At 35.7% G+C, this 13,467-nt stretch overlaps 1 protein-coding gene across 1 annotated transcript; it reads right to left on the bottom strand.

Annotated features, from left to right (window-relative positions):
• Window positions 1–2,585: 2,585 nt before the first annotated feature.
• On the bottom strand, window positions 2,586–6,724 carry LOC129452742 (uncharacterized). The gene is made up of 3 exons (XM_055216768.2): window positions 6,446–6,724; window positions 5,967–6,166; window positions 2,586–3,808 (listed from the first exon to the last, which is right to left on the bottom strand). Exons 1-3 carry the CDS (start codon window positions 6,621–6,623, stop codon window positions 2,936–2,938), a joined length of 1,251 nt encoding a protein of 416 aa, XP_055072743.2. The 5' UTR covers window positions 6,624–6,724; the 3' UTR covers window positions 2,586–2,935.
• Between the last annotated feature and the right edge of the window lie 6,743 nt (window positions 6,725–13,467).

The following is a 13,467-nucleotide window of genomic DNA, read 5'->3' as shown; positions in this document are numbered from 1 at the left end:
GTGAAGGGATCCACATATATTTTAAAATAGGGTCTGAGGCACTCAGGAGGATAAAGATTAAAAAGCCTTTATTAATACATGGCTAAGTAGAATAAAAACATGCCTACGCGTTTCAGCCAACAAGGCTTTCGTCAGGGCTTGAAGTGTTTGACAAACAGCTCACTTCCTAGTTAAGACCAGTAATCAATAACAGCTGTTAAGGTAACAGATAGGAAGTCACATGATTCAACAAATTGAACAGATAGGAAGTCACATGATTAAATGAATAGTGTCACAATAATTATTTATAATCATTAATCCATCCTAGTAAATTCAATGACTACAAAAAAAAAAAATTATAAATTTTTTTGATAAAACTCCCCCTTAATCATTTAGTGCAGAGATCAGCTCATTTGCATTTAAAAGGACACACCCAAAATGGCATTTTTGCTCACACCTAAAAGTGGCAATTTTAACATGCTATAATCAATTATCTATATAGTATTTTTAACTAGAACTTCACATGGGGACACCAGATTTATTTAAAGTTTTTTAACTTCTTCCACCCTGAAGCTATTTTGGGGATTTTCGCCTGGATTTGGCCTACCCAATTTCAAAAGCTTCCCATACCCACATGCAGAGGTTTACATACAAATGTTTGGTATCATTTTACAGGAAACCCTTTGAAATTACATAAAACACTGTTGAAAGTGCTAAACATGGTTGTATGTGATGTCAGTCCTCTAATAAACACAAAAATAAATAGGCGCTTTTTGATGGTTTTTTTTTCTAAAGTCTGTATTTTTAAAGTATATAACTCTGGCCCTGAGTGCCTCAGCTCCCTGCAGACAGTTTTGTTTGATTCCAGCGATAGCCAGCTTACAGAGGAAAAAAGATTTTTTTCTCTATCATAATCTATGCAAAAGTTATTTTACTCCAACTGATGGGAGGAATAATACGCTTATGGAGTTAAATTTCTGCCAAAAAACATTTGAAGTGCTCCCATAACCACATACAGTGGAATAAATGCAATTGCTTTATATCATTTTAAAGAAAACCCTTTGAAGTTACATAAAAAGCTGCTGTTTGTGACAAATAGTGTTATTTATGTTGTTTTTCATATGAGGAAACACCAAATTTTCTTTTTATATGTTGTAAATACTGCCTCTGATAGTGTATAACTCTGGTTCTGTGTGCTCTAGCAGACTGCAAACAGTTCTGGTTGTTACCAGCAGCAGACAGTAAACACACAAAAAAAGAATGATCTCTTTAGCATGTCGCATTCAAAAGTTATTTTCATTTTACTGAAGTGTCCGAAAATACATTTTTCATATAAATATTGATTTTTTGTTTTGGACATATAATAAATAGCAAGGGATTATTCATGCACACAACCTAAGAAAATGCTGTGAATGGACTCATTTTTTAGAGTAGGACCTAAGAGAAAAGATGGTGTATCATTTGTGGCTATATGTGCTATCTGAGGCAGTCCACACTCAATTTTCCCATATGTTTACAAAAGACGATTTTTTACCTTATTATTCATTCAACTATTGTTGGATATGTGTTGATAATAGAACAAAAATAACGCTGTAGCCTTATTCCTGAGAATGAGAGCTTTCAGTTGATATAAGACTTGCCCATGTTTGTCATACTTGAAAAATATGAAATATGTGAATATTAAATCATATAAAAAATTATGGGGGGGGTGATAGTGTAAATTAAGTGTAAATAACTTTCTTACAGTAAAAGATTTCTCAAAGTGATGCATATCTGGAGAAAGTAGAGAGTCTAAGCTTTCAAACAGTATCTCATATGTGTTACTGGGGTCCATGATGGACCATTAAAGATTAAAAGAATATTTTATTTGAGTCAAAATACGAAATTTTGTACCCGGGACTGGGTCCTCAGGGTTTAAGAGGTTAAAATGCCCCCTTGAAATAAATATACTATATATCGAATTACTGTAACATATCATAATATTGTTATGGAAATATGATTATAGACAGCAAAACTATGTCCGGGCACTGTAATGCTGCGGATAAACCCAAACCCACTGAAAAAGAAATAGCAGACTTCTTGGATAAACTTAAAGAAGTGAACCTGAGAGCTGTTGTGCTATCTGTAGCTCCAAGACATTCAAAAGACTTCATCCCTACGGCTCTTAAAGATGTCTATCCTACCCCATTAGGAAATCTTTGATACTAAAACATATCTTTGACCTACAGTAAGCTTCTTGCCAAATGTAACCAGGTGTTTAGGGATATGTCAATCACAGATGCTCAGTGTAAGTCAATGCAAAAATGCGAATAGGCATCCTGAGGCGCGTTCCGCGCGAATTGAGCGTTGCCGCAGGAATCGCGCGAGTTGAAAAATCGGAACTTTGGCGAATCTTCGAGCCGCGTTTACCAATCAGGAGCTTGCTCTAGTAGTGATGAGATTACAGGGAGCGAGCGGAGTCGCAGAAGCCCATCCCATGACGTGAAGTTCCATGTGAATGTCTCTAATCACTAAGCGTCCAACTACGCGCAAATGGCGCGTTTTTGCCGCCTCTACCGCGGCTGGTGTGAACGCACAGTAAAAACTAAAATAGTTGTCAGGAGACCTTATCTCGCAGAGTATCACTTTTATTTGTCAAGATAACTTTACAAACATAACTCACAATTTACATCAGAGCACAACAGGGATGTTTGTCACTGTTAGTTTTTGTTTTTAATTGTGTGTCACCCAAAACTGTAATATATATATACATTACCGTAAAAAAACCCGATATACATTACTAAATGAAATATTACATTTGTAATCATAAAATTACAATATAACTATTTACAAAATGTAGTTTATTCTATTGTCTGTTATTAATGACAGTCAACATCAAACTTAGATCGTGTTTTTAGTATCACGGTCAAGTTATGACAGGTGGTTTAAATAACAATTTACACAAACAAACACTCCATTAATCTGAAGGCACTTTGTTTTCACAAAGATTACATAGAGCACAACATGTTAACACAATCTTATCTATAAGATTGTCCTCCACTCGTTCGTTTTGTAAAACTCTAGTAAGGTGTTCAGGCAGAGTTGAACTTAGAATAGTGTATTTCTGCTTCAACATTCCAATCACTTTTTCAACACGTGTTCTTTTCACACGTGAAATTTCTCCAGCTGAGTCATTTTTTTTGCAGCTAAGCTGTTTCTTCTCTTGTGTGTGTTCCAGTGGTGTTTCCAGTTCTGCAGAAAGCAAGCCAACAGTGTCATTACTGTCAACACCGTCATCCTGGTCAGCCAGTACCAAGTCCTCTGGCAAGAGCTTGTCAAGTAACCCACTGTCCTCAGTAAGGCAAGCTGGGTCTGGGGTTGGGTCTGGGGCCAGGTCTACTCTTCCTGGCAATATGAAAGGATGAAGCCTGCTTGCCATGACGTTTATCCAGCGTCGAAACATCCTTGATACAGTTGACTGATGAATCAAGAAGATGTGGCCCAAAAATTCCTCGGACAGATTGAAGCGGAGCTTCATGAGTGTAAGAAGTAGTTCCTGAGTAGCCGTTAACTGCTGTTTTGCAGTTTTAGGAAATTCTGCTGAGATCAAATTGAACACTAGCATGAATGTCTGTAAATTGGGTAGTCCGGTGAAGTATTTCATTTTGCCGTCATCAAACTCGGAAGGGTCAAGGGTACGCCGTTTCAACTCGTGTTCTAATTTGTGAACTTGATCCCTAAGTGAAAAACATTCGGCGTTTAAAGATTTTATCTGTTCATGTAAAGCGGTTACATCACTTTGTGTCATCTCTGTCTGGACCTCCGTGCCTGGGACCTCAACAATCTGTTCCTGAGTCAAAAACAAAAGAAAGGGGTGTTTCAAGCATCAAAACAATGTGTAATCCAGCATCAAAACATTGTGTAATGCGATTTTCTAGGCATATGTGGCTAGGAACTATACTCTCATTCTGGTGTAATAATCAAGGACTTTGCTGTCGTAACATAGCGGCAGGAGGTGCAATGATATTATCTGCCTAGAAAATTGCAACTTTTAATTTTCAGTCGGTCTTAGTACACGATGTAACTACAGAAGAGTCAAGTTTTAAATAGAAAAAAATATCAAAACTCTTTGGTTATTTTTTAGCGTGATGCTAATGGTCTAATCAGATTCAATGAATTATGCTAAGCTATGCTAAAAGTGCTACCGCCAGACCCGGAGATCAGCTGAATGAATTCAAAAACGATAAAAATCAAATGTTTAACTCTAGGGGAGCTGGAATAAATTTTCACAAAAAGTGGAGTGTCCCTTTAAAGGTAACATCAGGATGTGTCCCATTTAATTTTTCCCTAAGCAAAACATAATTTCTAAAATAAAAAAAAAGTAACATGGTTCCCTCACGACACACATGAATCTGTTTTTCAATGTCATGTTGTCAAGCATATTTAGAAGAATAATTTTATGACATTAAAGGGGGTCGTACATAGGACACGCAGCTCAGCGCCGCGCAGCATCGTGTCTAGGACAACTAGGGATGGCTGACGCGAAACAGTCGTTCCGAAACTTTGCGAGATCCCGAAGCGCAAATGTGTCGAAACACTAGGCTTGTTCGACTTCATGCAGCGCTGCAAGAACCGACAGCCAGATGACGTCAAAGTACCGCGAGAACGATTCGAGAAATCCTACGTCGTCTATTTTCGGCTCGCTCTCGCGGCACTTTAACGCAATCCGCCTGTCTGTTCTAGCGGCGCCGCAGGAAGTCGAACAAACCTACTGATCCGAAGTGTGATTCAAAACAACCATGTCACGTGACTATGACCAAACAAAGCCTCGAAGTGTTTCACTAAGTGTTTTATCAGGTGTGGTCTGCCGAATCAGCGTTTGATTGGCACGGTCAGGAACAGACACCACAATCGCACATCTGTATAAAAGTGAAATAAACGCATATTGACCTTGTGGGTTTTGTGAGAGGAGTTTTTCAAAGGCTGGAAAAATTATCAGTCCTTCCACACACAGCAGATATTTATATGTGACATGGTGGCTTGATATATTTTATTAATTTCTTATTGTTTATGTGGTATCTCTATTCAATAAAATTATTTATTAAATAGACCAGCTTATAGTTATTGACAATGATGAGCCTAAAAGCTCATGTAGTCAGATGTTAAAACAACAACAAAATATATATACTTCATTGTGACGACGGTAATAGTAATGCGTTTCCCGGGGGTTCGATCCAAATGATTATTGCATGAGAGTCGAGGACACTATCCACTCTCCCACCTGACCACTTGTGTCCATCAATCAACATGTGGGATACAATTTGTCAGCGCTCGTCTAAAACCTGGTCAAGGCTGCGCCATGGCTATACGTGCAAATGACCACTAGGTGTCACTGTGGAGGCGGTTTCGAACAATGTTTCGAAGCCTCGACACAATTGATTCAACTGTTTCAGTGTTTCACGAAGCCTCGCTCTGCCCATCACTAAGGACAACTCGGAGGTATCGTAGAACCAGAAGTGGACATTTCATAGCGCAAGCTTAGTCAAAATGTAAAATATACGTTAGCAGCCAATGTTAATCGTTAATGATTTGGGACAAATATGATTTTATTTAACGTTAAACTATGCGAGTGGCGCGACAGGGATTTGAGCAACTTCCTGAGTCATAGCTGGGTCTGCGCGGTGTGCGTACACTCATAGAAAACAATGTGTTCGATTTATTTTTAAATGGCGCTGTGCGGCGCTGACTGAGCTGTGCGTCCGGTGTGCGACCCCCTTAAAAGACCAACAAATTAAATACTTGTATTTTTACATTTTTAAACTTTGTTACCATCCTTAGTGTGACCCATTTCTCTTCAATTATTTTAATCATTTAAAATTCAGTCAAATTAAGTAAGTGGAACACTTATTTCACCCACAGATTATTTTCCAAAAACTTATTTGAAACATTAAAGTAGAAACTTTAACCTGCATATATTGTGCTTTCTATGTAGTATTAATATAAATTACCTCTGCTGTGGACACGCAATTGTTTTTATCCATCTCTGCTTTTGAAGCAAAACTCTTTTGCATGTCCAGAAGAGCTGTGGCAGCTAGAGATCTTTCATATCTCGACATGTAGTTGACAGCCCGTCTACGACCGCTTTTGGAGGTGAAACTAAATATGCTTGGCACATAGTCAGGGTGTAGGGGATTATCATTCTTACTTCCTGAAAGAAACAAAAGTTTTGCATGTCATATTTATATTTTTGCACAGGAAAAAGACGGGAGGAGCAAGGAGGAGAGGATGGGAGAGGAAGATGTTTACAAAGTTCAGTAATGGTCTAAAGTAAACAATCCATTTATGAGTTCCTTTGTGCCTATATCTGTCGATATTTTAAACACTGCCTATCAATCTAGCTAGCTAGCTGTCTTGTGTAGTACCACATTCACTTATACATCATAGGGTATTTTTAATACAAAAAAAAAAAAAATCAACATTACGTTACCTGACACAAAATGGCTACTGCAGATCCAAGTTTCGGCGACTGGATTCCAGTTCTTTCTGCGAATTGCAGCGATCCATTTATTTCTCCTTTCGGTATTTTTCGGTAGTCTGTAAAACGATATCTTAGAATTTTTTGCAAATCTGTTCTTACAGCCTATCGCACAGCAGCTTTTTCCCATTTCGACGCTTTTTTTGTTGCTTTCACGCTGCAAACAAATGGACTTTATCCATGCACGCGTCACTTCCGCTTTGACTCGCGTTTGCGCTTCAGTTTCCGGTGCGGGAGATTTAACGGCAGAATCGCTAAAATGTATTGATGGGAGATACATAGGTAGCTAAAAAAAAATGAGATACGTAGCTTTTCTCGAAGATTCGTGTCTATTGAACCAATTACTTCGAAATTTTATTCAGTTTTTCGAAGCGTTTTAAACCACAAATATACGCTGGCGACACCTGCTGGTCAAAATAGTGTAAAGCAGTTCTTTCCAAACATTTTACACCTTTTTACAACTCCACCTAGTGGTGGTGAATCTACTAAAATTTACTCATTGTTTGCTGGATTTAGCCAAATTTACAACCTGTGTTGTGTGAAGAATTTTCCAGATGTGCTAACTCGAGAAATGTTGCAAGTTTTATGTCTTATCTCTGTAATCATGTTCATTCTGTACTAGCAGAGCTTACATTGTGCTGTTTTTACGATTCATAATCACGTTATTAATGTCTTTGTAATGTTGTCTTAAATTGCCAGGTAAAATAAGAGACGCAAATGAGATCTCAGTGAGAGCTCACCGTCACTGCTATGTGAGGAAAAAGCAACAGGAACTGCAGCAGGACTGATGGCTTAAAGCTGTAAATGACACACAGCAGTGGTGGCTGTAAGTTCTCTCCTCTCTTCTTTAAAAATATACTTTTTAATTTGTTTAAATGTCATTATGGTATTAAGTGTGGAGTATAAGTTATTTCTATGTAAATTAACCAAGCATCAACAAAATTAGCTGTGTTATTTTGGCAACCAACGTTCCTGAATAAAAATGGCCCTGTCCCAAATGGCACACTTCGGACTTGTGGACCTCCTCAGAGTCCATACTTGGAACCCTTGACGCGAGTCCAAGGCTGTTCCTTAATATGCGTTTCTTCAGCGATCTTGCGTCCTTGTGTTTTCGCTCTACGTCGTCATTAACCATCGAAGTTCATTCCAATTTGCAAGAACGCAGGTACAGAGGACGCATGAAAATACCCGGATGTGTTCTTGATATCGAGGATGCATCGAGTGCAGACTTGCGCGGTGAAAGGTCAGGTGACCAACAGGAAGATCGCACACATCTCAATTCTCACTAGTGCGTTCTGTGTTTTGCGACCTTCTGAGTTCGTTCTTCCGAGGTTGCCTCGCAAGACCGATCTCCACGAGAACGCAAGTCAATTCTTTGTGTTCTTGGAATTGAGAAACAGCCCAAGAGGGAGCACCAAAGTTGTATTTTGTGACAGAGGCCCTGGCGCACTTCATGTGGACCTTCGGTCTCGTGGCCTTAAATTGCGCGTGCTCGCTTAGTTTACGAGTCCGTAGGGTGTTCCATTTGTCATTTTTACGCTCCGAAGTCTGCTCATCAGTACACCCTTGATGCGGTCTTCGGCGAAGCCTGCACTGCAGCAGGCTTCGCGCACTTTACCAACCCAGAAGTCCTTGCGAAAGAGCAATCAGACCAATCAGATGACAAAAGGGAGGAGTTCACACTGATGGGCAACTTCTCTCTCTTCCTATTTCTAAAATACGACTCCGGTGTGCCCTTTTGGACTCGCGTCAAGGGTCCCTAAGGTCTGCACTACATGATGTCATCAAAGTGTGGACTCTGAGGAGGTCCACAAGTCTGGAGTGTGCCATTTGGGACAGAGCCACACTCGAGCGTCACGCCGGAAATAGGAAGAGAAGTTGCCCATCAGTGTGAACTCCCCCCTTCCGTCATTTGATTGGTCTTTCTGCTCTTTCGCAAGGACTTCTGGGTTGGTAAAGTGTGCAAAGCCTGCTGCAGTGCGAAAACCGCATCAAGGGTGCAAAGGGGGCACTGATGAGCATACTTCGGAGCGTAAAAATGACAGATGGGACACCCGACGGACTCGTAGACTAAAGGCGGTCGCACACCGGACGCGCAGCGCCGCATCGAGTCGCGTCTAGGACAACTCGAAGGTATCGTAAACCGGAAGTGCACATTAAATAGCGCGAGCTTAGTCAGATAGCGTCTACTTGAAAATGCAAAATATACGTTAGCGGCCAATGTAAACCGCTAACGATTTGGGACAAATATGATGTTTTTTAATGTTAAACTATGTGAGTGGCGCTCTGTGGCGCGACAGGGATTTGAGCAACTTCCTAAGTCAAAGCTGGGCGCCGCGGACAGGCGCCACCTGTCAGCACCAGTGTGCGTATACTCATAGGAAACAATGTGTTCGATTTTTTTAGAACTGCGTGGGGCTGAGCTGCGTGTCCGGTGTGCAACCCCCTTAAGGGAGCATGCGCAATTTAAGGCCACGAGACCGAAAGTCCACATGAAGTGCGCCATTTGGGACAGGGACTAATGCTGGGTTCCAGGCAGGTTTTTGAGCCCATAAATCACAACTTTAAAACTACGACTCAAGACTCAAAACTGGGAGTACGCGTTTCAGGCAACATTCTACCTTTGAAAGCGCACTGGAACAGTGGTGAAACCCGTGACTTCCCACCCGTGAACTTGAACTAGATCGATGTACTCCCAGTTCAGAGTTGTGGTTAATAAGTCATGGTTTACGGGTTACGAGTTACCTGGAACACGGCATAAGTCCAGCATCTTGAGATTTCACCAGAAATACGTCAAGCTGCGCCACGAGTCTATTTTGTTACCCAATGGGCGTAAACCGCAGCCACTTCCGTCGACAGTGACATCACGTGCATAGCCTCTATTACATAATTTCTGGTGCTTTAGTGGTTGCAATGGAGACAGTAATGAATATGTAGGTCTCTGTGTGTGGTAATGAGTACAAATAATAAGTGGTGTATTTTAGAAACCATCAAAGGAACCCCAATGGTTTTATTGGTTATTATGAATATTTGGTTTGATATTGGTTGTGAACTGGGCGCTGGGTATTTCTCTATACTGGTGGCATGTCTAATGGATAGGAAACACATTTTTGGCACTTTAAGATTTCATGTTGAAAGCATTAATAAAACAATTCCCAAAACTTAAATACAAATACATTCCCAGAGTTAGTCCCAGACTAACTTAAATGTTAGTGTTGTCTTAATCGAAAAACAAGTTGCTCTGACATATCTTAAAATATATATTAGTGCGAGATTAAAAATGACTGAAATATCATAATTTAATGGCCTAGTCCTGGATTAAGGTAATCCCTGTCCGGAAAACCACCCCAATGTGTATAAAATAGGGCGACGTGCCATTTTCCTGGGACAGGATTTCGGGTGCATTTTCCGGAAGTCATATCTGTTGAACGCATACACCATCGAGGTTTATTATTTCAGGTTCTATTTCGGAAAAGCAATCATTACATTTCAAGGTAAGAATGAAACTACGATTGTTTATTTTTTAAAGAGCACCTATTGTCCAATTCACAATTTTACATTTCCTTTGGTGTGTAAGTGTGTATAAGTACATGTTAAGTATATGCAAAAGGTACAAACCCTAAAGTAAACGTATGGTATGTAGAAAATAATGTGTTTTTTGAACCATAAACCACGCGAACACATTGTATTATACCAAATAACGTTGTTTTTAGCAATGAAATAGGTGCTCTTTAACTGAAATGTGAGAACATCGATGCTGTATGCGGTCGACAAATACGACTTCCGGAAGACGCACCCGAAATGGCACGTATGGTTACCCTAGTTTAAAAAGACCAGACATTTATTCTTCTTTAAAGTAAAAATATTTCTACGCTTTTTCTTTTAACTTTCAGGTTTGCATAGCTTAAATAAAAAAATACAAAAGTAAAAACATTTAAAGTAATAATATTTCTACGCTTTTTCTTTTAACTTTCAGGTTTGCATAGCTTAAATAAAAAAATACAAAAGTAAAAACATTTAAAGTAAAAATATTTCTACGCTTTTTCTTTTAACTTTCAGTTTTGCATAGCTTAAATAAAAAAATACAAAAGTAAAAACATTTAAAGTAAAAATATTTCTACGCTTTTTCTTTAAACTTTCAGGTTTGCGTAGCTTAAATAAAAAAATACAAAAGTAAAAACATTTAAAGTAAAAATATTTCTACGCTTTTTCTTTTAACTTTCAGGTTTGCGTAGCTTAAATAAAAAAATACAAAAGTAAAAACATTTAAAGTAAAATTATTTCTACGCTTTTTCTTTTAACTTTCAGGTTTGCGTAGCTTAAATAAAAAAATACAAAAGTAAAAACATTTAAAGTAAAAATATTTCTACGCTTTTTCTTTTAACTTTCAGGTTTGCGTAGCTTAAATAAAAAAATACAAAAGTAAAAACATTTAAAGTAAAAATATTTCTAAGCTTTTTCTTTTAACTTTCAGGTTTGCGTAGCTTAAATAAAAAATACAAAAGTAAAAACATTTAAAGTAAAAATATTTCTACGCTTTTTCTTTTAACTTTCAGGTTTGCGTATCTTAAATAAAAAAATACAAAAGTAAAAACATTTAAAGTAAAAATATTTCTACGCTTTTTCTTTTAACTTTCAGGTTTGCGTAGCTTAAATAAAAAAATACAAAAGTAAAAACATTTCAAGTAAAAATATTTCTACGCTATTTCTTTTAACTTTCAGGTTTGCGTAGCTTAAATAAAAAATACAAAAGTAAAAACATTTAAAGTAAAAATATTTCTACGCTTTTTCTTTTAACTTTCAGGTCGCGTAGCTTAAATAAAAAAATACAAAAGTAAAAACATTTAAAGTAAAAATATTTCTACGCTTTTTCTTTTAACTTTCAGGTTTGCGTAGCTTAAATAAAAAAATACAAAAGTAAAAACATTTCAAGTAAAATTATTTCTACGCTTTTTCTTTTAACTTTCAGGTTTGCGTAGCTAAAATAAAAAATACAAAAGTAAAAACATTTAAAGTAAAAATATTTCTACGCTTTTTCTTTTAACTTTCAGGTTTGCGTAGCTTAAATAAAAAAAATACAAAAGTAAAAACATTTAAAGTAAAAATATTTCTACGCTTTTTCTTTTAACTTTCAGGTTTGCGTAGCTTAAATAAAAAAATACAAAAGTAAAAACATTTAAAGTAAAAATATTTCTACGCTTTTTCTTTTAACTTTCAGGTTTGCATAGCTTAAATAAAAAAATACAAAAGTAAAAACATTTCAAGTAAAAAATATTTCTACGCTTTTTCTTTTAACTTTCAGGTTTGCATAGCTTAAATAAAAAAACACAAAAGTAAAAACATTTCAAGTAAAAATATTTCTACGCTTTTTCTTTTAACTTTCAGGTTTGCGTAGCTTAAATAAAAAAATACAAAAGTAAAAACATTTCAAGTAAAAATATTTCTACGCTTTTTCTTTTAACTTTCAGGTTTGCGTAGCTTAAATAAAAAATACAAAAGTAAAAACATTTAAAGTAAAAATATTTCTACGCTTTTTCTTTTAACTTTCAGGTTTGCGTAGCTTAAATAAAAAAATACAAAAGTAAAAACATTTAAAGTAAAAATATTTCTACGCTTTTTCTTTTAACTTTCAGGTTTGCATAGCTTAAATAAAAAATACAAAAGTAAAAACATTTAAAGTAAAAATATTTCTACGCTTTTTCTTTAAACTTTCAGGTTTGCGTAGCTTAAATAAAAAAATACAAAAGTAAAAACATTTAAAGTAAAAATATTTCTACGCTTTTTCTTTTAACTTTCAGGTTTGCGTAGCTTAAATAAAAAAATACAAAAGTAAAAACATTTCAAGTAAAAATATTTCTACGCTTTTTCTTTTAACTTTTAGGTTTGCGTAGCTTAAATAAAAAAAATACAAAAGTAAAAACATTTCAAGTAAAAATATTTCTACGCTTTTTCTTTTAACTTTCAGGTTTGCGTAGCTTAAATAAAAAAATACAAAAGTAAAAACATTTCAAGTAAAAATATTTCTACGCTTTTTCTTTTAACTTTCAGGTTTGCGTAGCTTAAATAAAAAATACAAAAGTAAAAACATTTCAAGTAAAAATATTTCTACGCTTTTTATTTTAACTTTCAGGTTTGCGTAGCTTAAATAAAAAAATACAAAAGTAAAAACATTTAAAGTAAAAATATTTCTTCGCTTTTTCTTTTAACTTTCAGGTTTGCGTAGCTTAAATAAAAAAATACAAAAGTAAAAACATTTAAAGTAAAAATATTTCTACGCTTTTTCTTTTAACTTTCAGGTTTGCGTAGCTTAAATAAAAAAATACAAAAGTAAAAACATTTAAAGTAAAAATATTTCTACGCTTTTTCTTTAAACTTTCAGGTTTGCGTAGCTTAAATAAAAAAATACAAAAGTAAAAACATTTCAAGTAAAAATATTTCTACGCTTTTTCTTTTAACTTTCAGGTTTGCGTAGCTTAAATAAAAAAATACAAAAGTAAAAACATTTCAAGTAAAATTATTTCTACGCTTTTTCTTTTAACTTTCAGGTTTGCGTAGCTTAAATAAAAAAATACAAAAGTAAAAACATTTAAAGTAAAACTATTTCTACGCTTTTTCTTTTAACTTTCAGGTTTGCATAGCTTAAGCTTAAATAAAAAAATACAAAAGTAAAAACATTTAAAGTAAAAATATTTCTACGCTTTTTCTTTTAACTTTCAGGTTTGCGTAGCTTAAATAAAAAAATACAAAAGTAAAAACATTTCAAGTAAAACTATTTCTACGCTTTTTCTTTTAACTTTCAGGTCGCGTAGCTTAAATAAAAAAATACAAAAGTAAAAACATTTAAAGTAATAATATTTCTACGCTTTTTCTTTTAACTTTCAGGTTTGCGTAGCTTAAATAAAAAAATACAAAAGTAAAACATTTAAAGTAAAAATATTTCTACGCTTTTTCTTTTAACTTTCAGGTTTGCATAG

The sequence above is a fragment of the Misgurnus anguillicaudatus genome, chromosome 23 (assembly GCF_027580225.2).
Source record: "Misgurnus anguillicaudatus chromosome 23, ASM2758022v2, whole genome shotgun sequence".
Taxonomy (NCBI): Eukaryota; Metazoa; Chordata; class Actinopteri; order Cypriniformes; family Cobitidae; genus Misgurnus; species Misgurnus anguillicaudatus.
The sequence above is the reverse complement of the archived record's forward strand: the minus strand, read 5'-3'. Positions and strand labels throughout refer to the sequence as shown.